The sequence below is a fragment of the Spermophilus citellus genome (assembly GCF_964194105.1).
Source record: "Spermophilus citellus genome assembly, chromosome: 10".
NCBI classification, from domain to species: Eukaryota; Metazoa; Chordata; class Mammalia; order Rodentia; family Sciuridae; genus Spermophilus; species Spermophilus citellus.
The window spans coordinates 91828856-91853301 of NC_138197.1; the positions used below are offsets into that span (position 1 = coordinate 91828856).

General features: G+C 34.9%; 1 protein-coding gene across 1 annotated transcript in view; it reads left to right on the plus strand.

The window, feature by feature from the left end:
* Positions 1 to 24446, plus strand: part of TRHDE (thyrotropin releasing hormone degrading enzyme) — a gene marked incomplete at its 5' end in the record, with an annotated part of 371592 nt that overhangs the window by 168714 nt on the left and 178432 nt on the right. The window contains 2 exons of the mRNA XM_081311312.1: positions 10294 to 10448; positions 13252 to 13365. Of these exons, the coding sequence (XP_081167438.1) occupies positions 10294 to 10448; positions 13252 to 13365 (269 nt within the window). The remainder of the gene's footprint in view (positions 1 to 10293; positions 10449 to 13251; positions 13366 to 24446) is intronic.

Below are 24446 nucleotides of genomic sequence, written 5' to 3' on the forward strand. Positions count from 1 at the left end.
CAAAATTTGGTGGACACAATGTCATCATGTTTCCTATTTCTATAATTGCAGTGTTTTTTAACTTTATTTTCTTTTTTTCCCCCTCTGCCTTCATTACCCCAAATACTCTCAGAGATTTCCCTAGGAACCTTTAAAATTCACAGTGAATTTCATACCTGCTATTTATATCACTAGTGCTCTGAAAATCCATCCATTGTTTAGATGCCAGTTAATATTAGGAAATACTTCATACTGCAACAAGATGTGATTAAAAAAATCAACAATAACTACTGTGTGTTAGCGATTTTCCTCTTAGGGACTTCAACAAATATTTGATTTTGTTTAAAATTAATGCCATACAGTTTTAGACTAAGAACCCAACATTAGTTCCTTTGAATTATGTTTATTTTTATTGAATATTATGTGTTCTACTGTTATGCTAAGTTTATGCTAAGAGGAACTAGCCTTAAGGCACAATGCACACATCCCTCTTTCCACTTTACCAAGTCTACATGAATAATTTCCTTTAGCATTACCAATTTGTATTCAGACTATCAAAAAGTGCATATGAATTTGGAAATATGTTTACTGACATTTCAAAAGTTAAGAATTCTCATTCATAAATGAAACTATTTCATACCCTCTTCTGCTGGAAATGTGAACCTGTCAATTAAAGAGTGTCAAAGAGATATCTAAACCTCTAAAATAACTCCCAGTTTTCTCAGACCTTTAAAACAAGACTCCTGAGTTTTATGCTATAGAATGGTCCCACTACAGCAACTGACATGCACTAAAGAACTCATTAATGAGAGCCCTTAATAGAGTATAGTAGTCCTCTCGTATATGTGGTTTTACTTTCTATAGTTTCAGTTACCCATTGTCAACCATACACTGAAAATATAAGTGGAAAATTCCAGATATAGAGTCCATAGGTTTTAAATTGCATGCCATTCTGAGTAGTGTATGAAACTCCATGTTGTATCCATGCTGTATATGGTACCCACCCATTAGTTTCTTGTTAGCCTTCTGGGTTATCAGATCAACTGTTGCAGTACCACAGCATGGTGTCACAGTTTAAATAACCCTCTCATGGGAGTCTAACACTACATTACAATACCTGTGTCATTCACCTCAGTTCCTATCAATCATTGTGTATCATCTCCAGATACAAGGTAATATATCATCACAAGAAGGATGAATCTAGTAAAATAATTTGGAGAGAAAGACCACATTCACTTGACCTTTATTAAATGTACTGTTGTAATTGTTTTCTGAGAATGGTAATGCTGATAGTGCAAATTGTAGTTTCCTATTGATGCTGTAACAAATTAGCACATACTGAGTAGCTTAAAACAATACAGATTTACTTTTCTTACAGTTCTATAGGTTACAAGACTGACACTGCTCTTACTGGAGGCTTTAGGGAGAGAACCTCTAAATTTTCTTTACTATTGCAGTTTCGAGAGACTGCTTGCATTTCTTGGTTCATGGCCCCCTTCCACCTTTAAAGCCAGCAATGTCTGGTAGGACCTTTTTCAAGGTGCATCACTCAAACATGGACCTTTTTTATTTTTTCTGCTTTCACTTTTCAGGGCCTTTGTGATTATGGTCTTTTTGCCTGGGTAATCCAGGATATTCCTCCCATCAAAGGTCAGCTAACTAGCAGCCTGAATTCTATTTGTAACCTTAATTCTCTTTTATCAAGTAATCTAATATATTAACAGGTTCCAGGAATGAGGATTTGAACATCTTTGGGGGGACTATTTTTCAGTCTACCATAATGGTTAATAGTTATTGAGAACTTACCACTCACTAGGTACTTTTCTAAGCACCTACCTACCATGTGTTAATTCATATAATTAAGAACTTGAAGAGTCTGGGATTTTTACTGTAGCCTATTTGCAATCTTAACAAATTAGCTTGCCATCATTTCATGAATGCTGGCAGAAGACATGAAACTCCTGGATTAGAAACAAAAGATTTTATTGTTCTGGCTACAGTAGTAGCCAGAGTATCATCTTTTTATGTGCCAGTTTTCCTGAGTCTCAGTTCCCAAGAGTTAGGCAAAGAGATCCAAGTATTATCTGAACATGTGATGGATTATATACATTACACAGCTGAGTAGTCTTAATTTAATCCATTTATTCTGTGATGGTATGTATGCCTTTTTCCTCCAGAGAGGACACTATCTCTGTTTTTCCTATGAAAATGTCCTTAAGAAGATAGTGTAGAACAACAACCACAAAAACAAAAAACAAGTCAGGGTTTGCTGGTAGAATGTACAGAAATGTGAGAGACTGTTAAGAATTGTCTTCCAAATATAGTCATTATAGAAAGAATGTGAAATAGCTTCGATTATATTCATCTCTATTTTGCAGGTGAGGAAAATGAAGGGCAGAGAATTGGTAGCATGCTCCATTAAGTAGCAGAATGGATTTCATGTTCTTAATCTCTGTACCATGCACTCATCAGAGCATATGAACTATCATCCAACAGTCTTTGTATGTGTCTATAGTATTAGTGCTTTTAAACTTATTTATACCTCTAATTGATTTTTAAGCTCCAAGAGAGTTTGAAGGGAAGATGTCTTTATTGTTTCAGGTTGAAGTGTCCAGTGCCCAGATCAGCCTGGCCAATATTAAGTAGTGAGTAATTATTTTTTGAATAAATGGAAATACATTGTAATTGGAACCTTAACAGAGAGCAACCTTGTAAGTTCAATCTGTCTTCTGTTGGATAATGGAAAATCTCTGTTACATAACAAGAGCTATTCAACTTGGTCTGTTACCCACTGATGTGGATGCACTCATTTAGTATTTCCTGTGTTCATGATTAATCATATCCATTAAAGCAAAGACCATGAGTTTTTAATATACTAGATGCACAACTAAAAAAATGCATAATATTATCATGGAAATTAAAGTAGGAATAATTTTAATTAAATGGGTGAGAAACTGACAAATGTGCTCTGTGCATAGGGAATTGTCCTTTGGCACAGAAATTCTTTTTCATGGAAAAAGGAAATCAAGCAATACATGAAAAGTGTTCCTCCTTTGCAATTGGCAGCAATCAGTAAGTGTTGAGGAAAAGTGATTGCAGTAACAAAAAAAAAAAAAAAATCTTTTGAGTGTGTGGCAGGAGGATTAGCAAAAACATTGCCTGCATATTATGACCTAATGCTAATTCAGGAGAATGCTAAAGTTTGAGAACTAAAAAGCCAAACTTATGAATATGAGTAATGCTGATGAAAGTTCTATTACAGGCCAAAATGTGCAGCTGAAGATCGTCTTTTTTTTTTTTTTTTGGAATGAAGGATGCTTAAATAAGAGGAAAATGTATTTTGTCTTAAAACTTGCCCTTATATTTGACTCACCCTTAGATTTGGTTGGAATGTTTCCAAGAATAGCAAAGTTTAAATTTTTGTTTGTGAAGTGGACTTGAAAGAAATAAAAAGGATGGTTTTTCTCATGTTATAAATATCAATAATAGGTGACTTCTGTGAATGTTATCTTACTGATATTACTATTTCAAATGCAGTTTGTATTTTTACCAGACATACATGTCAAACTTCCAGGACAAGAGTTTCATTTTTATACTTAAAGCATAAATGCAGATATGTCCTGTACAAGTCTATATGTAAATGGTGTCTTGTGCAAGTGCTCGTCATGGCATAATCAAAATTCAAGTTTTTGATTTTTTGCTATGCCTTTAAATTTTATTGAGTGTCCCAAATTATAATTAGGGCATGCCCTTTGATGGTTTTGGCTCATTCTTAGTTCTCATGTTGCTTTAAATCACAATATTTCAATTCAGAAATGAACTTCTCTAATGTGACATATTAGCCAAACATCTTTATTCAAAAACAAGACTCTTCTTCCTCTTTCAGCTCAGGCCTGTGATGCATTCAGTTCCCTGAGGTGGGGATAAGAAGGAAAGATGCCAAATACTGATAATGTTGATTTAACTGCTTTCTGCTTAGGACTAAGGGTTTTACATGGTCTAACATTTAATCTTCAGTGCAAATTGTAAGTCGATCAAGTACCCTTAAAATCCCCATTTTATCAATGAGAAAAATAAAGCTGAGGGAGCCTGAATGATTGGCTCAAGGTCCTGTAAACAGTTAGTGTTTGAATTCCAGAGAGTATAGAATCAAAGCCTTGAGCCTGTGAACCATATATCTGCTACCTTCTGCCAAGAAGGCTTGGGCAGCAGTCAGAAAAAAATACCTTGGATTGTGATTAAGATGCTGCTAAGGTGTAGAGTGGAAGATAGTACTAAAGGTGAAATTTGAAGGAATTTAAAAATGAGGTGCAATACAGAAGAGTTGGATCAGAAGCTGGGGGCCTGAGAAGGAGATGGATTTAGGTGGGAAGACTAGGGCAAAGAGTTCAGAATCTATCTGTGAATCTGAAGGTAATACACCAAAGTGAAAACTAGCCTACAGGTAGGGAGGTGATTTAAGGAGCAGCAGAGCCCTTTACGTGGCAAAGAGCAACATTGTGGAACTGTTGCACCGAACTGTAGAACCAAAGGCCCTTCATTGGAAGGCTTCTGGTCACAGGTATACACCTGCTTAGCTTGTCATTGTAGGCAAGCTAGTTTAAAGCTGTATTTAGTCTGATTTATTATCAAGAGGCAAATGATTCATTTATTTGGAAATTTGTTTTGGAACATCAGCTGTGTCTTTACAAATAGAAATTTATTTCTCACAGTCCTTGAGGCTATGAAATCCAAGATGAAGTGCTGACAGGCTTGGTGTTTGGTGAGGGCTGTTCTCTGCTTCTACGATGGCACCTGTTGCTGTATCCTCCATGGGGAAGATTCTGTGTTCTCACATGGCAGAAGGGACAGAAGGGACAAACTCACCTAAGTCCTTCTACAAAGCAACAATCCAGTCGTGAGGTCTCAGACTTCATGACTTAATCACTTCCCAAAAGACCCACCTCTTTTAATACTACCACAATGGAGATTTTTAAAGTTAATTTTGGATGAGACACATTTAAACCATAACAGTGAAATTAAAAAAAAAAAGTACAGAAACCACAGGTGAAAATTCTGGGAACTTTGATTTTCAAAGTCCAGACAATGACAAGAATGTAAAACAAAGCAATATAAACAAAACAAAAAGTGCTAATCTGAGAAGTGATAAAAACACGGATATCCTGTTATCATATACACTAGTCAACAATATGACAATTCTCAGAAATGCCACCACAGATAAGAACTGAGGAATATTCTTGAGATTTTGTGAGTTCAGTTCTTTAGAGGTTTTTAAACATAGGGTTAAGATGGTAGGCACACTGTAGTGTGTTGAGGGCTGAGAGGAGGGGTGCAAATAGAGAGTGTCAGATTTTTATGTTAACTTATGCTATCACATCCACTAATATTATATGAATTCTCTGTCCTATCTATAGTTTTAGCGACTGCAGTGGTTAATTGGAAGTAGACCACTATGCATAATTTTATTTAGGATTTTCTTTGAATTTCTAAGTAAACTAGATTCTGAAACATTTGAGTTTTCTGTTTTCAAGGCATATTAAAGAGTTTTGAGTGCACATTTTAATGGATATAGTCTCATTAATTTATTTTTGCAAAAATTAAAATAATTTAATTCACTGTGAATAAATGTTATCTGCTTCAAATAAGCAAAAGAACAATGTTTGAGTTACTAGTCCAGTTTTCTTAAAAAACCAGCTTCATTGAGATTAGTAATATACAACAAACTGCTCATAGTTAAAGTGTATCTTGATAAGCTACAGTATCCATATACACATATGAAATCATCACCATCATGAACACAATCCCTCACTCCTAAAAGTTTCCTATTGCTGTGTTGTAAATCCCTCCCATCTTGTCTCCAGAGAACCACTGATCTGCTTTCTGACATTATAGATTAGTTTGCATTTTTGGAATTTTATGTAAATCACATCAATCATACAGTATATAATTACAAAAAAAATTTAGGGGCTGGGGATGTGGCTCAAGCGGTAGCGCGCTCGCCTGGCATACGTGCGGCCCGGGTTCGATCCTCTGCACCACATACAAACAAAGATGTTGTGTCCGCCGATAACTAAAAAATAAATATTAAAAAATTCTCTCTCTCTCTCTCTCTCTCTCTCTCTCTTTAAAAAAAATTAAACTCAGTGTAACATTAACTATTTTGAGATTCACCTATGTTGTAGCTGGTATCTGTGGCTTATTCTTCATTGTTAATGAATGGCATTTTGTTGTATGGATATATCTTCCTTTATCTGTTTGCCTACTGACAGACATTTGGGTTATTCCCAGTATTTACCCACTGGAAATTGAACAGTTATGAACATTTGTGTGCAAGTCCTTGTATGGACATATACTTGCTCTTAAAATTGTAAAACTTTCCTATGAGATTCCTTAAGTCCTGAAAAATATAGAGGTACAATTAAGTGCCTCTCCATAGTTATTTGAGAAAATTCCTCCAGTATAGTGTTACAAGGTTATTACATGTGTGGTAGCACAATCTAAGTGGTTTTAGTTTCTCTTTTTTCCCTCCCTCTGCCATCTGTAAATATGGTTTCTTACATCTATTATAAAGCCTGATTAAGAAGCAGTGCCTTATTACTGATTCTTCTGTGTTGTATTCTGTTCATCGACGACTTTGTCAGAGTCTGGGTCTACTTGCTGAAGTGTCCTTGTTTGGTTGATCTGTAACCTTGTTGCCTAGCCCTGACTTCTGTGCCTTCCACCCCTAGAGACCAATGTATAACCAGTTGCTTGCTTAGGTCTTCCGTGCCTGTTGACTGTAGCATAAACTGTAACTTTCTCTTCACCATACTGACTTTTATGTGCCTAGTCAGGTTTTTATTGTCTGAAAACTGCCCCCATAGTATACCTTCCTTTTATTGCAAACTCCTGAACTCATATGATTAGGAGTCTTCCATCCATGCCATTTGAGCCAATCTACTTCCTGGTATTTGGCTTCATCTGCTTCTTTAGTATTAGGGACTGACACTCTTGGCTCATGAAGGTCTATAAAGCACAGTGGCCTTTGCTTTGTGAGGCTTGCTTCTGAAGAACTGCCCATAAATCCATTTGTTCCTACAGGTAAATGACACCAGGCTTGCTACTGCTCTTGCTCTCTACTGGTGACAGGCAAAGTTGGACACAGTGTAAACTCAGTGTTTTAGTCAGCTTTTTCACTGCTGTGACTTAAAGACCTAACCAGAACAACTGTAGAGGAGGAAAAGTTTATTTAAGGACTCACAGTTTCTGAGGTCAAAATCCATAGAGAGCCGATCCCATTGCTTGGGGCTCAAGGTGAGGCTGAACATCATGGCTGAAGAGTATGTCTGAGAGAAGCAGCTCACATAATGATCAGAAAGCAGAGAGAGAGGTCTCCATTTGTCAGAAACAAATATATACCCCAAAGCCACACTGCCAATTCCCACCTCCTCCAGGCACACCCTACCTCTTCAGTTACCACTCAGTTAATCCCCATCAGGTGATTTAATTCACTGATTGGGCTGAGACTCTTACAACCCAATCATTTCCCCTCTGAACCTTTTTGTATTGTCTCACACGTGAGCTTCTGGGGGACACCTCACACCCAAACTGTAACAGGTGGCTCTGTTGACTAGATCATTCATATTCAGGCAAGATCTTATGTTAAAAATCTACAGTAGAAGAATATTTACTTGTTCTGAACCTGAAGTTTGTCCCAGTTCTGTGATCTGGATCCTCTCTTTCTGTTTGTCTAGCATCTTTTATTTCTACCTTAGGGCCATGGTATTTATTGTGCACCTGTCTTAGAATACATTTGCACAGATCTTCAAACAAGCTGGCTTCCATGCTCATTCTCATATTGGGAGAAATGTGATAACCTCCCAGAAGGTCTGCCTTGACCATGCTGCAGCCACCCATTCCACCAATCATTACCTTACTCATGTATTTTTGGTAGTATTTGTTCCTTACTAAATTTCTTTCATTCATTTATTGCTTGTGAATTGCCCTCCTCCACATACCTGCACATGAACATAAGCATCTTGAGAGCAGGGAGCAAGGTGTTGAAGGACATACCCCAAACAGTGCCTCCAGTGTGCAGACAGGCTCAGTTGGTGTTTGTTGTATATCTGAGTGTAGTGATTACCTGTATCTGCCTATTGAAATCCTGTTTATCTTTTGAAATCCAATTCAAATACCATCTTTTTCAAGAATCTTCCCAGTCAGGCTTGATTTTTCTCCCTACTAGTACTTTTTACTTTAATTATTTTCCCTTATGTATTAAACTTGCTATGCCTTCTTTCTTAGTCTAAAACATACTAGAATACAGGGAACATATTCAATTTATTTATATATATATATATATATATATATACATATATATATATATATATATATATATCAGACTTAAGAGCATCACCCATACAGAGAAGATATTTGTTGAAGTCAGAAATAAATAAATGAAAATTAACCATATAAAATTAATTATATTAACTGTTGAATATTTTTTCTTTTATATATTATGACTATTTAAAGCATATATAAGAGAATCAATAATAAGATATCAATATCCGTGTAATAAACTCTTGTTTTAAAACATTAATATTATAGACATCAACACTAAATTCCTTGTGTCATTATCTCTCATCCATTTTTTCTCCTTTATTCCCTGAAGCAATTGTGATCCTGAATTTGTCTTTATTCTCTGTGTGTGCATATTTTACCATTACTATCGGTGTGGGTGTGTGTTCCTGTGTGAGATTCTAAATATAATATATGATATTATTCTGCTTGTGTGGGTCATTTATGCCTTTCTTCTTCCCCAATGTTATGTTTCTCTGATTGTCTGTTGTTCCCTGTAGAGTTAGAATTTTGGGGAGAGATCACTTATTTTGATTGTTGCATAGTATTTCTTTGTGTAACTCTTTGACAGTTTCTTTATTCATTACCTTTTTGAGAGGCATTTACTTTTCTCTTTTCACTTTTACAAACAATAATACACTGAACAATTTTATACAGTTTTTCTGTAGTATCCTACAGCATCACTCCAAGGTTTATTATTGGGATGTAGAAATTCTGAGACAAGAGACATTGGACACTTTGGCATTATGATGAAGGGTCCAGGTGCAGGAGCCAGGATGCTGGATTCGAATCCTGACCCTGCTACTTGCTGGCTTTCCCAGGAAGCAATGATCACTGGCTATTTTCAGTCTCTTTCCATGAGCATGTATGCCCTACCTCAACCCCTGGCATCAAGCATTCAGCTTGGCTTTGGTCCTCTTGGCTCTACTGAGCCCTGCTGGAGCCAATTCCCAGCTGCCACTGCCTGCTTCTGGAGCCAGAACCCAGCAGGCCTGTGGCTTCACATGCAATCACCACTTTACATTTCTGTACCGTTTCTTGTCCATGGAGAGGTTTATTTTTGAGCCTGGAGATGTTTTTCAGCTTTCTTTTTAAATATTTTATTTATCATTTCTGTGTGTCTGGAGCAGAGGGAGTACATCAAAGTCAGAACTTTTTGTGTCACCATAACCAAAAGTTGATAATACCTCCATGACCTTTTAAAATAAAGCCTGATTTTAGAATCGTCTAATCATAGATTTTTCGAGCTGGAAGGCATTTTAGAGATAAGGCCAATAACCTTATTTTATAGGTGAGGGAATTGTGGTCTTGAGAAATTAAGTGATTTACTGATGTCGCCTATTTGGTTAATGGTGGCAGGGCCAGACTAAAGCCCTTGGGTCCCCTCTGTAGTCCTTTCACTACTCTATCCACTATAGCAGCTGTCTCTATACACTAAATTTACATGCAACACTTTATTTTTAACAGAAATGAAAAAAATATATAGTAGCATTTAAACAATTATAAAAATGATTCCACATTTTAAAACTAATACAAAATGTTTTGTCTTGGCAAATATTGAGGGACAAGTAAGAGTGTGGCATTTACTGCATTGAGCTGAATATATTTTCTTTAGAAGCCACAATGCCTTGGACTCTGTGGATTCCTGCTGCATTTGGTTTCCTTGACTTTCTGAAACTTATTAGGATGAGCCCATCAATAATGGTGCCGATACTTCCAGCCACCTATAGTGCCGGGCCAGAAAATGAACTGTGATGAATGGATATGACCAGCATTTATAGTGATAGCCTATATTTCTGCTGTCAGGTAGAAATGGCAGGTGGTTTAATTTACTCCTCCCCTCCTAAAAAAATCTTCAAGAGAGCAAGTATCCTTTCTCATTAAGATTTCCGGAATTTTTTTTTAGAATATGAAATTTAGAATTTGATATCTTTGCTAAAGCCTAAAGCTTTTGGAACTGTTTTATTCTATTTCTAGATCTTTTAGCTGTGCCTAAGCATCCGTATGCTGCTATGGAGAACTGGGGACTAAGTATTTTTGTGGAACAAAGAATACTACTGGATCCCAGTGTTTCATCTATTTCTTATTTGCTGGATGTCACCATGGTCATTGTGCATGAGATATGTCACCAGGTATGAGAAAAAGGATCAGGTGTAAGTATAATGTGCCAACTATTGGGAATGTAGAATGATTTCAGATACCTAGGTCAGGAGCCAAATTATTATCCTACTAATTAAGTCTTATATGAAGCACCAGGTAGTGTTTTCTGGAAGATAAATCCATTTTTCTCAGATGACCACACAAACAAAAATAAGTACACTGGTCATATTGAGTAAGCAAATGTCTTTCAGTTTAGTGAAATGTGAGCTACCAGAGCCACCTAGCAGCTGCCCCTTTGGAGCATCCATCTGGTGGCTGTTTCTCACCAACCTTGCTTTATTTTCTTGTGATTATTAGTGTGTATATATGGTAAGTGTAGGGATAGCAATGATTTATTGCATTGTTGCAAGATGCAGCTGAGTTTTGTGTACGTGTCAAAATTTGCTTTCGCTGAAATCAATTTGTTATTCCCCTTTTCCCATCACACAGACTCTTAGGAAGTCTTTCACTAACTCAGCCGTAGACTCTTTGTTCTCAAATGATTGATATTTTTTTTCTTGGCATGTTTAGAAATTCATATGTAAATTAGCCAACTTTGTAGTGAAGCGAAGATAAAATTAATTTCATTTTGATTTTACGCACTTTCTTACAATGGGGGAAGGTATTAGAATTTTGCATGCTTATCTGAATCTTAATTTTAGTGAAGAAGAATTACTGAAAATAGATGTTTTTACAATAGGAAAGCAATATTTGTTCTGGTTACCAGTAACTATGGAGAGTTTTTAACTTCAAACACCAGAAGTCTCATTGTGGTACAGTATGACTTCAATATATTATAAACCCAAACCTTTTTAAAAATTAGCACAACTGAGGAAAGAGTGATGTATAAAGTGAAAAAAGGTGAACAGTTAAATGCCAATAAATGAATTGCCACTTAATGATAAATTGGCCCAGGCTGCATGACCATTTACCTAAATGTCAGCCTTTTGCAGTGAACCTGTAAGATGTTTGTATCTGTCATACTGGCCTGGTCAGGGTCAGACATGTGTTCCTTAGCTCAGAAATTACAAGGGATTCATTACAGGTATAACTGGGACTCCTATTCTGTGCTAAAGAGAATGGTTTTCATCTAAACTTACAACTTTTTGAGGCAAAAGGGTTTGCTTTTTGAATATCTGTGTAAATGGCAAGTTAGACAGATAGTTCTGTTGGCATGAAAGCACACTGATAATATTATTATTGTTCAGGGAACTAGATCTCATGTGTTTCAGATTGTGAGTTGCTTTCCTATATTAGTAGTCATGGTAGACTACTTACCACGAGGAAAGGGACCAGAATCTAGGAAAAAGCACAATATTTTTAGTCATTGTCACAATAATTTCTATGTTACCCTCCCTCTCTACTTATTTGTTGTACTGATTTTGAAGACAAGTTGATAATTTAAAAGAGAAACATGCATTTTTGATAAAGAATAAAATAGTTTAAAATGTGTTTTACGGTCATCAACATATTCAAAGCTGTCTTTTATTTGTATTCACTTAGAGGTCCCTGGATGAACTGATACTTGAGTATCAATATTAAGACCCTTAGTCACCAAGTTCTCTACTGTGGCTTTTGAAGCTGTTCATGATCTGGTACTTGTCTGCCTTTTAGGACTTTTCCAGGCTTCCCTCCTCCTCATTTTTGCTAAATTCCAGCCTCATGGGTCCTCCTGTTTCTGAAATAGCTCATTCCCAAGTAGGGTCTTCACACCAAAGGTGATTTGTGTCTGCCTGGAGTCCTCTTACCCAGGGCTTTCTCATTGCTGTCCCTTTCTTGTCATTAAAGTCTAAGTTTAGATGTCAACTACTAACATTCTTTTTGCTTTCACAATCTGAAGCACTCCCTTTTCCATCCTGAAACACTTTATTAACTTCTGAAATTGTGTTGTTCATTACTTTGTCTTTTTATTGTGTGTGTCACTTCATCTTCCTGCTTTCACGATAAACTTTTAGCTGCATGAGAAAGGAATTATTTAACTTTTTATCACTGAATCTCAAGTCTCTAAGATAGCTCCCAGCATATAATGTACTTTTTTTTTTTTATTAATGAAGAAAAATATTCCTTAACAGGTCCTAATGAAGCACAGGTTTCAGAGAAATGCATCATAATTTAGTCAAAACACCGATGAAAGTTTTTAAACTTATTTTTCATGAAGGGATCTTAGAGTTTTGGGCCCTGCCCTCCATTATCTTGGAAGCATGGAGTGTCAGGCGTGGAGGACCATCACAGCCTTTAGTTGGATCAGCTGGCCAGTGTCTTCTTTGAATTGCCTCTGCCACTAGAGGGCGTTGCTTTCATACCTCCTGTGATGAGTCACTTACTACCTCTGAAGGCAGTATTTTGTATATTGGGTCATTTCAGTCAGAGGACTGTCTGCATTTTCAGCAGCCATTTACCAATCCTAATTTCTACTCATTAGTTCTAGTTTTTCCCTTGTAGGGCCACAAGAAACAAAATTTTCTTCTACATGATAGGCCTTCACACATTTGAAGACAGCCTTCATCAATGTTTTTCTCCTCACTCCTTTCTTCTCCAAGTTAAATATTCTTGTCATGTTCTCTGATCATTCTTTTCTATTCTTCTCTGAATGCATTTATAAAACATTAGCGTTGCCCAAGTAGTTTAATCAATCAATACAGTCTTGCCACAACACATTTTAAGATCACTAAATCAATCGGGGAATGACTTCCAGTTATAATAATCATAGTTTAATACATTTAGTTTTAGATAAAGTCATTTCCAGATAGATATGATTTTTTTTTTTTCTGATGCCCATTCATTTTGTTACTGCAGTGGTTTGGTGACCTCGTGACTCCTGTGTGGTGGGAAGACGTGTGGCTGAAGGAAGGTTTTGCTCACTACTTTGAATTTGTGGGTACAGACTACCTCTACCCTGGCTGGAACATGGTAAGCACACTTTTCTCTAATCATCTGGAACCTCCAGAGAAGGTTGATCTGGTGCCACATTAGGCTCATATTATCATTAGAGGTGAATGAAAAGCATCATCTGTCATCTAGCTATCCGATAAAGAAAAACTAACAAAAATTTAAATGTTAGTATTAGAAAACAGCTATCTTTTATTCATTAGAAACTAAATAGAGCCTGACTTGTTATAGATTGATTTCAAAATGTTACAATTTATGTAAGTGGAAATATTTTAGATTGTAGTATTTTTATAATGAAGACAAATTATCCTCAAAATAGAGAAGTCAACAGTAATTAATAAGTAATATTTTAAACATAACAGGATATTTCAATACATTAGAAAGTTGCAATCTTATGATTTCTTCCAAGAGAAGAAACACATAAATTAACAAAAAATTGATGAATTATTTTTGTGTATATATGTATTTTAGGATTAAATAATAAGAGTTTGCTAAGTTTATGAAGAGTTGTATGCATTATACGTATGCTCTAGGACAGTATATGGACATCTAAACCTGCAGTTGGGTTTGTAGTGGCTGAAATTATGATGTTTTAAGACATCCAGGAAGAAAAAGTGGAGGGAAGATGTGGTTTTAATGTCTTTTTATGTTAGTTTTTCACTTTTTGTAAGCTTTCATTAATCAATAAGTGATTTATGCTATTATATATTGTTTTAGAATTCAAATTTTAAATTTAAGTGAAAGCATTAAATTAAGTAAAAATTGCAGTGCATCCACATTTAATTTTCAGAAGCTCAAGTTTCACCTGTGACTTAGCATGGAATTTTAAACTCCTTTTTTTGAGATAAAAGCTGCACATATTTAATGTATACAAGTTAATTAATCTGGAGATAATTTTGTAGCTGTGAAACACCGTCACAAGCTATGCCATAAATATAATCATCACCTTTAAAATTTCTCCCACTCTCTTTATTACTATGATCTTCATTTTGTGATAAGAACATTTGACATAAGATCTACCTTCTTATCAAATTGTTAAGTGCACAGTACAGTATTGCTGGCTATAGGTCCTATGCTGTTCAACAGATCTCTGGGATTTATTCATGTTGCACAACTGAAACTTTGTACACTTTGTTTAATACTTCTTGTTTCCTCTTCCTCCAGCTTTTGGTAATCATCATTATATTCTCCCCTTCCATCAATTGGAAGATCTTAGCCTCTTTACATAAGTGAGATTTTGTAAATGTCCATCCTTTCATATCTGGCTTATTGCATTTAGCACAAGGTCATGTCCTCAGGGTTCATCCATGTTGTCATTAATGGCAAGATTTTCTTATTTTTTAAAAATGTATATACCATGTTTCTTTATCCATTCCTCCATCAGTGGTTAGGTTGCTTCTGTGTGTTCATATATTTTTATATTGCTCTCTTTTGATGTTCTGAATCAGTAACAATGGATAATTATTTAATCATCACCATTCCAAGTAGGATTTGAAGAATATAAAAACCAAAATGAAACATGAAGTCATCTGTTAGTCATCATATAGCTCTCTGCTATAAATTCAGCTAACAGCTGCAGAATAAAAAAATGTGAACTATTTTACAGAGGAAATGTTACAATGGTAATAGTGTGTCAATATGTTTTAATTATGTACTTGTAGTTTGCCAACAACAGCATGATTGTATGAACATATTTTGTACATATGGATGGATGGATATAGGATGTGATTTTAAAAAATTTAACTTGAAGTGTTTTATTATGACATTGACATTAATAAAAAATGCCTTAAAAGAACTTTGAAAAATCCCGTTAATACCATGCAATATTATTTCAAGTATTCTTCAATTGATGTGAAACTTTAAAACTTAAATGTTTGATATTCCTAAAACATTTTCAACATTGTCTTTGATTTTTAGATGATTTTGAACCAACCTTAAAGTTTTCATTTAATTTCTATCATGTTGTGGATTATTAATGGTTTATAATTTCATAATATCTCAATATTAAAAGATCTTATTACAAATATGTTATAAATATAGACAAACTTTTTAGCTCATTTTTGCTCCTTCCCACTACTTGTGATAAAAAATATTTTCTATTAATCATTAGGAAAGATGTATCTAATATTAAAAAGTAATCTTCAGAATTATATATGGACTAAAACCTGACAGCTTTTGATGGTTTTAAGCATGGCCATATATCCTCAGTTTTAATGTCTTTATCCTGGATTTTGTCTTTGAATAATTTTGTTGTTGTTTCCATCATTTTTTTTCAGTTTAATTGTAAATGTAGGATTTCTAGAGATTTTGCAAAAGATACTGGAAAATAAACAGAGTACAATAATGTAAGATTTTTGCCCTTTAAAATAAACCTTGTTGGTGATTAAGATATGATTTTATTTACTCTAAATCCATATATAATAATTATTAATGATGGCATACTTAGAGTGACACAGAAGGTTCACACTATCAAATGAAGAAATTGAGAATAGACTCCATCACATTTAGCTAGACAATTAATAGTAAAAAGAAATAAGTGTTGCTGTAGTGTCTATGTTTGGATGGCAAAGATCACAAATACTTTCTGACCTTTGATAGCTTTTGATTTGCAGCAACTTCCTTTACTTAGTTTGTGGAATGTCTCATTATACTAAAACCTATAATAAAAAACTCCATCAACCAATTGCCCTCCATATATCATTAGTGTCTTCTTTGTAAATAAACTCTAAGAGTGTTAGCCACCTAAATAAGAGAGGATTGTTACGTGACCATGAGGCTGTGCCAGCACTGTTTTTCATAATGGAATCAGCTAAAGAGTGAAAGACATTCAATAGAGCAAGGGTGATTGCGTTTTCAGCAGCAACTCACACGTGTGTGATATGCACAGAAGCTTCTTGCAGGTTGTAGTGCATGGCCTGGGCTTCGCTGAAGCTGAACCTAAAATAGAAAAACCAGAAGTCAGGCTCATGTCAGGAGTAAAGAAATTCAAGGAGTTGACCTCCTTTGCCTCTAATCTCTAAAACAGTGCTTTTATCATTTTTAGACACTGGGCTCAAGCATTGAAATATAGTTTCAATTTGCTAGGGAGATTACTATGACAATCTACTTCCCATGGAACAGCCATAAAGAAGACCAGAATTACATGACATTTTTAGGAAGCTCCTGGTCTGATTTAGGCTGAGGTACTCGCCTTTCTTAACTGTTAGTAAAATCCTAGTTTGCTGTACATTTGTGCCTGGGTGTTTTTGGAGCCAGTTTTTGATACAGGAGTAATCAGTTTTTACATTAAGAATACTACATGGAATACAAATTTCTTGTGGTAACATTTTTACCCCAGAAAACTAATGAAGTTTACAATTTTGTAAATATGGGTCTTTTTAGGTAGTATGATGTAAGGTCAGGGGAATGGATTAGAGATAAGAAAGTTAGATTCTAAGAAAGCCATTTCATCTAATTCATCCGTACCATTTGAAAAATAGGACAATTATACTGACTTAGTAAGCTCCCATGATTTTTGTGAGGTGTTTGAAACCTATGAGAAGGCATTATGGCCCTGGACACTGAGTACTCGATTAGAAAGGGGCACTTATTTTATGTATAGTTGCTCTAATATTTCCACCCCCAGAGATCCATTTAACACTCTAGAATTATATGATACATATAGGTTACAAAATAAGTTCTGTAAGCTTTGTGTCTAGATTCAGTCTCACCAAGTCAATTTTTATGTATTCGGTAGGGACATAAGCCTTAGATAATATTTCATTCATCAAACATCAGTATCATTAGAAACAGCTTTCTTGGTTTCAGGTTAAGGGAACCATTCATGGGGGGGCTACTTGTCTTCTTGCTTGATGTTATTTTGTTAAAGTTGACTGTTAGAAGCAACATTATTCAATGAATCAAGTTCCAGTATGCTACTAATGGGAATTCTATTAAATCTTATTATGTTTCCTCAAAAGTGATAAAAGGAGTGACTGACAACATGCTATTCTTTTTTTTTCAATGATCTAAAGTTCTTTTTCTATTTGTCCTAATTAGTTATACATGATAGCAGAATGTTTTTCGACATATTATTCATATATGGAGTGCAACTTCTCATTCTTCTGATTGTACATGATGTAGAATTACATTGGTCATGTAGTCAAATGCCCATAGGGTAGTAATGTCCAATTTATTCTGCTATTTTTCCTGTTCCTATTCCCCCTCCCTTACCTCCCTCCATTTCCCTCAGTCTAATCCAAAGTGCTTCTATTCTTCCCTAAGCCCCCATTTATTGTAAATTAGCATCCACATATCAGAGAAAACATTCAGCATTTTTTTTTGGGGGGATTCACTTATTTGACTTAGCATGATATTCTCCAGTTCCATCAATTTACCTGCAAATGCCATAATTTCATTATTCTTTATGACTGAGTAATATTCCATCGTTTGTATATACCACATTTTTTTATCCATTCATCTGATGAAAGGTAGCTAGATTGGTTTTATAGTTTAGCTATTGTGAATTGAGCTTCTATAAGTATTGATGTGGCTGCATCACTGTAATATGCTGATTTTAAGTCCTTTGGGTGTAAACCAAGGAGTGCGTTAACTGGGTCAAATGGTTGATCCATTCCAAGTTTTCTGAGTAATCTCCATACTGCTTTCCATAGTGGTTAGACCAATTTGCAGTCCCACCGACAATGTATGAGTGTACCTTTCCCCCACATCCTTACCAACATTTATGTTACTTGTATTCTTAATAATTGCCATCCTGGCTGGAGTGAAATGAAATCTCAGTGTAGATTCAATTTGCATTTCTCAAATTGCTAGAGATGTTGAACATTTTTTCCATGTATTTGTTGACCAATTGTATTTCTTCTTTGAAATGTATGTTCAGTTCCTTAGCCCATTTGTTGATTGGGTTATTTGTTTTTTTAAAATTAATTAATTAATTATTTTTTAAAATTTTGATTTGTTGTGTATGATAACAGAATGCATTGCAATTCATATTACACATATAGAGCAGAATTTTTCTTGCATTACAATTCATATTACACTTATAGAGCAGAATTTTTCTTTCTTTTGATTTTTAAAAATGACAGTGGAATGCATTACAATTTTTATTACACATATAATTTTTCATATCTCTCTCTGTTTTTATATAAAGTATGTTGACACCCAATTCGTGTCTTCATACATGTACTTTGGATAATCATGCCCATCACATTCCACCATCCTTGCAAATCTTCTGCCCCCTCCCTTTCCCTCCCACCCCTCTTCCCTATCTAGAATTTATCTATTCCTCCCATGCTTTCCCTCCCTACCCCACTATGAGGCAGCCTCCTTATATCAGAGAAAACACTTGGCATTTGTTTCTTTGGGATTGGCTAACTTCACGTAGCATTATCTTCTCCAACACCATCCATTTACCTGCAAATGCCATGATTTTATTATCTTTTATTGGTGACTAAAATTACATTGTGTATTCCATTGTTATTTTTATCCATTCATCCACTGAAGGGCATCTAGGTGGGCTCCACAGTTTAGCTATTGTGAATTATGCTGCTATAAACATTGATGTGGCTGTGTCCCTGTAGTATGCTGTTTGTAAATCCTTTGATTATAGTTCGAGGAGAGGGATAGCTGGGTCAAATGGTATTTCCATTCCCACATTTCCAAGGAATCTCCATACTGCTTTCTGTATTGGCTGTACCAATTTGCAGTCCCACCAGCAATGTACAAGTGTACTTTTTATCCCACATCCTCACCAACAGTTATTGTTATTTGTCTTCATAATAGCTGCAATTCTGACTAGAGTGAGATTTGCATTTCTCTAATTGCTAGAGATGATGAACATTTTTTTATATATTTGTTAATTGATTGTATATCCTCTTCAGAGAAGTGTCTGTTCAGATCCTTGGCCTATTTATTGATTGGGTTATTTGTTTTTTGGGTGCTTAGCCTTTTGAGTTCTTTATATACCCTAGAAATTAGTGTTCTATCTGATGTGTGAAGAGTAAAAATTTGCTCCCTGGATGTAGGCTCTCTGTTCACCTCACAGATTTTTCATATCTCTGGTTGTACACGAAGTAGAGTCACTTCCTTTGTTTGTACTTAGGGTAATGATGTATTTCTTACATGTACTTAGGGTAATGATGACCATCACATTCCACCATATTTACTACCCCTATGCCCCCTCCATTTTCCCTTTTGTCCTATCTAGAGTTCATTTAATCCTCCCATTATCCACCTCCTCAGCATATTATGGACAAGCATCCTTAAATCAGAGAATTCATGTGGCATTTGTTTTTTTTGGGATTGGCTAATTTTACTTAGCATTATATTCTCCAGCTTCATCCATTTACCTACAAATGCCATGATTTATTCTCTTTTAATGCTGAATAATATTCCATTGTGTATGTGTGTGTGTGTGTGTGTGTGTGTGTGTGTGTATCTCACCTTTTCTTTATCCACTCTTCTACTGAAGGTTATCTAGGTTGGTTCCACAGTTTAGCTATAGTGAATTGTGCTGCTATAAACATTGATATGGCTGTGTCCCTGTATTATGCTGTTTTAAAGACCTTTGGGGTATAGACCAAGGAGTGGGATAGCTGGGTCAAATGGTGGCTCCATTCCCAGTTCTCCAAGGATCCTCCATACTGCTTTCCATATTGGATACACCAATTTGCAGTACTATTAGCAATGTATGAGTGTGCCTTTTCCCCCACATCCTTACCAACACTTATTGTTATTTGTATTTTAAATAGCTGCCACTCTGACTGGAGTGAGATGAAATCTTAGAGTAGTTTTGATTTACATTTCTCTAATTGCTAGAGATGTGAACATTTTTCATGTTTGTTGATTGATTATATATCCTCTTCTCAGGTGTGTCTGTTCAGTTCCTTGGCCCATTTATTGATGGGGTTATTTGTTTTTTGGGTGTTAAGATTTTTGAGTTCTTTATATATTCTAGATATTAGTGCTCTATCTGATGTGTGAGGGGTAAAAATTTGCTCCCAAGATGTAGGCTCTCTGTTCAGCTCACAGATTATTTTTTTTTGCTGAGAAGATACTTTTTAATTTGATTCCATCCCATTTATTGATTCTTGGTTTTAATTCTTGAACTATAGGAGTCTTATTAAGGAAGTTGGGGCCTAATCCCAAATGATGAAGACTAGGACCTACATTTTCTTCTATTAGACACAGACTCTCTGGCTTAATTCCTAGGTCTTGATAAGTTTTAAGTTAAGTTTTGTGCGTGGTGAGAGAAAGGGGTTTAATTTCATTTTGTTGCATATGGATTTCCAGTTTTTCTAGCACCATTTGTTGAAGATGCTATCTTTTGTCTAGTGAATGTTTTTGGCACCTCTGTCTATTATAATTGTAATTTTGTGGGTTAGTCTCTGTGTCCTCTATTCTGTACCATTGGTGCCAATGCCATGCTGTTTTTGTTACTATTGCTCTGTAGTATAGTTTAAGGTCTGGTATAGTGATGTTACCTGCTTCACTCTTCTTCCTAAGGATTGCTTTAGCTATTCTGGGTCTTTCATTTTTCCAGATGAATTTCATGACTGCTTTTTCTATTTCTATGAGGAATGTAATTGGAATTTTGATTGGAATTGCATTAAATCTGTATAGTGCTTTTGGTAGTATGGTCATTTTGATAATATTAATTCTGCCTATCCAAGAATAAGGTAGATTGTTCCATCTTCTAAGGTTTTCTTTCTTTAGCATTCTGTAATTTTCATTGTACAGGTCTTTCACCTCTTTTGTTAAGTTGATTATCAAGTATTTTTTATGCTATTATAAATGGGGTAGTTTTTCTTGTTTCCCTTTCAGAGGATTTGTTACTGATATACAGGAATGCCTTTGATTTATGGGTGTTGATTTTGTATCCTGCTGCTTTGCTGAACTCATTTACTAGTTCTATAAGTTTTCTGGTGGAATTTTTTGGGTCTTCTAAGTTTAGAATCATAACATTGGCAAATAGTGCTAATTTGAGTTCTTATTTACCTAATTTCTTTTGTCTCTCTAATTGATCTTGCCAGTATCTCGAGAAGTGGTTAAATAGAAGTGGTGAAAGAGTGCATCCCTGTCTTGTTCCAGATTTTAGAGAGAATCATGCTTTCAATTTTTCTCCATTTAGAATGATGTTGGCCTGGGGCTTACATAAATAGCTTTTACAATGTTGAGATATGTTCCTGTTATCCTTAATTTTTCTAATCTTTTGAGCATGTATGGGTGCTGTTTTTTGTTGAATGCTTTTTCTGCAACTATCGAGATGATAATATGGCTCTTATCTTTAAGTCTATTCATGTGATAAATTACATTTATTGATTTCCATATGTTGAACCAACCTTGCATCCCTGGGATAAACCCCACTTGATCATGGTGTACTATCTTTTTGATATGTTTTTGTATTTGTCAGAATTTTATTGAGAATTTTTGCATCTGTGTTCATTAGATATATTGGTCTGAAGTTTCCTTTCTTTTTTCCTTTTCTTTTTTCTTTTTTGATGTGTCTTTGCCTGGTTTTGGAATCAGGATGATATTGGCCTCATAAAATGTGTTTGGATGTGCTCCCTCTTTTTCTATTTTCTGAAATAAATTGAAGAGTATTGGCATTAGTTCTTCTTTAAAGGTCTTGTAGAACTCAGCTGTGTATCCATCTGCTCCTGGGCTTTTCTTGGTTGGTAGGCTTCTGATGGCATCTTCTATTTCGTCACTTGAAATTGATCTGTTTAAATTGTGATATCATCCTGATTGAATTTGGGCAAATCAGATGACTCTAGAAATTTTCGATGCCTTTGATATTTTCTATTTTATTGGAGTACAAGTTTTCAAAATAATTTTTAATCACTTCTTTATTTCTGCAATGTCTCTTGTGGTATTGCTTTTTTCATCACATATGTTAATAATTTGAGTTTTCTCTCTCCTTCTCTTTGTTAGCATAGCTAAGGGTCTGTCAGTTTTATTTTTATTTTTTTCAAAGAACCAACTTTTTGTTTTGTCAATTTTTTCAGTTTTTTCTTTTATTTCAATTTCATTGATTTTTAACTCTGATTTTAATTATTTCCTATTTTCTAGTGATTTTGGTATGGATTTATTTTTCTTTTTCTAGGACTTTGAGATGTAATATTAAGTCATTTATTTGTTGACTACTTCTTCTTTTAAGGAATGAATTCCATGCAATGAACTTTCCTTACAATTGCCTTCATAGTGTCCCAGAGATTTCGATATGTTGTGTCTGTGTTCTCATTCACCTCTAAGAATTTTTAATCGCCTTCTTGATGTCTTATGCAACCAGTTGTTCATTCAGTAGCATAATATTTAGTCTCCAGGAGTTGGAGTAGCTTTTATTTCTTGTTTTATCATTGTTTTCTAATTTTATTCCATTATAATCTTATAGAATGCAGGGTAGTATCTCTATTTTTTATATTTGCTAAGAGTTGCTTTGTGGCATAATATATTTTAGAGAAGGATTCATGTTCTGCTCAGAAGAAAGTGTATTCACTCATTGAAGGATGAAATATTCTATATATGTCCGTTAAGTCTAATATATTGAGTTCTATAGTTTCTTTGTTCAGCTTTTGTTTAGAAGATCTATCCAGTGGTGAAAGAGTTGTGTTAAAGTCACTCAAAATTATTGTGTTTTGGTCTATTTGACTCTTGAACTTGTGAAGAATTTGTTTGATAAACATAAATGCTGCATTGTTTAGGGCATATATATTTATAGTTGTTATGTCTTGTTGGTCTCTGGTTCCCTTGAGCAGTATCTAGTATCCTTCTTTATCCCTTTTGATTAACTTTAGCTGGATGTCTACTTTATTAGATATAAGGATGGAAACCCCTGCTTGCTTCCACATTCCATGTGAGTGGTATGAGTTTTCCCAACCTTTCACCTTTAGTCTGTGGATGTCTTTTCCTATGAGACGAGTTTCATGGAGGTAACATATTGTTGGGTCTTTTTTTTTTTTTTGATCCAATCTGCTAGTCTATGTCTTTTGATTAGTGAGTTTAGGCCATTAACATTCAGGATTATTATTGAGACATTATTTGTATTCCCAGCCATTTTTGTTTATTTTGGGTATTTAACATGACTTGGTTTCTCCTCTGATTATTTTTTTCTTTAGTGTAATACCTCCCTCTGCTGATTTTCATCATTATATTTTATTTCCTCTGCATGGAATATTTTGCTGAGGATGTTCTGTTGTGTTGGCTTTCTAGTTGTAAATTCTCTTACTTTTGTTTATCATGGAACATTTTTATTTCATCATCAAATCTAAAGTTTAATTTTGCTGGATATAAGATTCTTGGTTGGCATCCCTTTTCTTTCAGAGGTTGGTATATGTTGTTCCATGATCTCCTGGCCTTGAGGGTCTGAGTTGAAAAGTCTACTGAGATATGAATTTGTCTCCCTCTATAAGTGATCTGATTCCTCTCTCTTGCTGCTTTTAAGATTCTGTCTTTATTCTGTATGGTAGGCATTTTCATTATAATGTGCCTTGGTGTAGATCTGTTGTAATTTTGTACATTTGGTGTCCTTTAAGCCTCTTGTATTTGGTTTTCCAATTTATTCTTTATGCTTGGGAAATTTTCTGATATTATCCCATTGAAGAGATTGTGCATTCCTTTGTTTTGAAACTTGTGCCTTCCTCTATCCCAATAACTCTTAGATTTGGTCTTTTGATGCTGTCCCATAATTCTTGGATATTCTGTTCATTGTTTCTTACTATCTTCAATGTGTGGTCAACTTTATTCTCCAGATTGTATATTTTGTCTTCATTATATAATATTCTTTCTTTTTTCAAGTGATCTAGTCTGTTGGTTATGCTTTCTATTGAATTTTTTATTTGATTTATTGTTTCCTTAATTTTAAGGGTTTCTGAGTGGTTTTGTTTTGGAGTCTCTATCTCTTTCTTGAAGTAATCTTTTGCTACCTGTATTTTGCTCTTATCTCTTTGTTAGAGTGATCAGTTTTGCCTGTATTTGCTCATTTAGGTCATTCTTTAATTCACAGGTCATTTTAATTATGAACATTCTGAACTCCTTCTCTGATATTTTATCACCTTCACTGTCCAAGGGTTCTGTTACTATAGTGTCCTGGTTTGTTTGGGGCA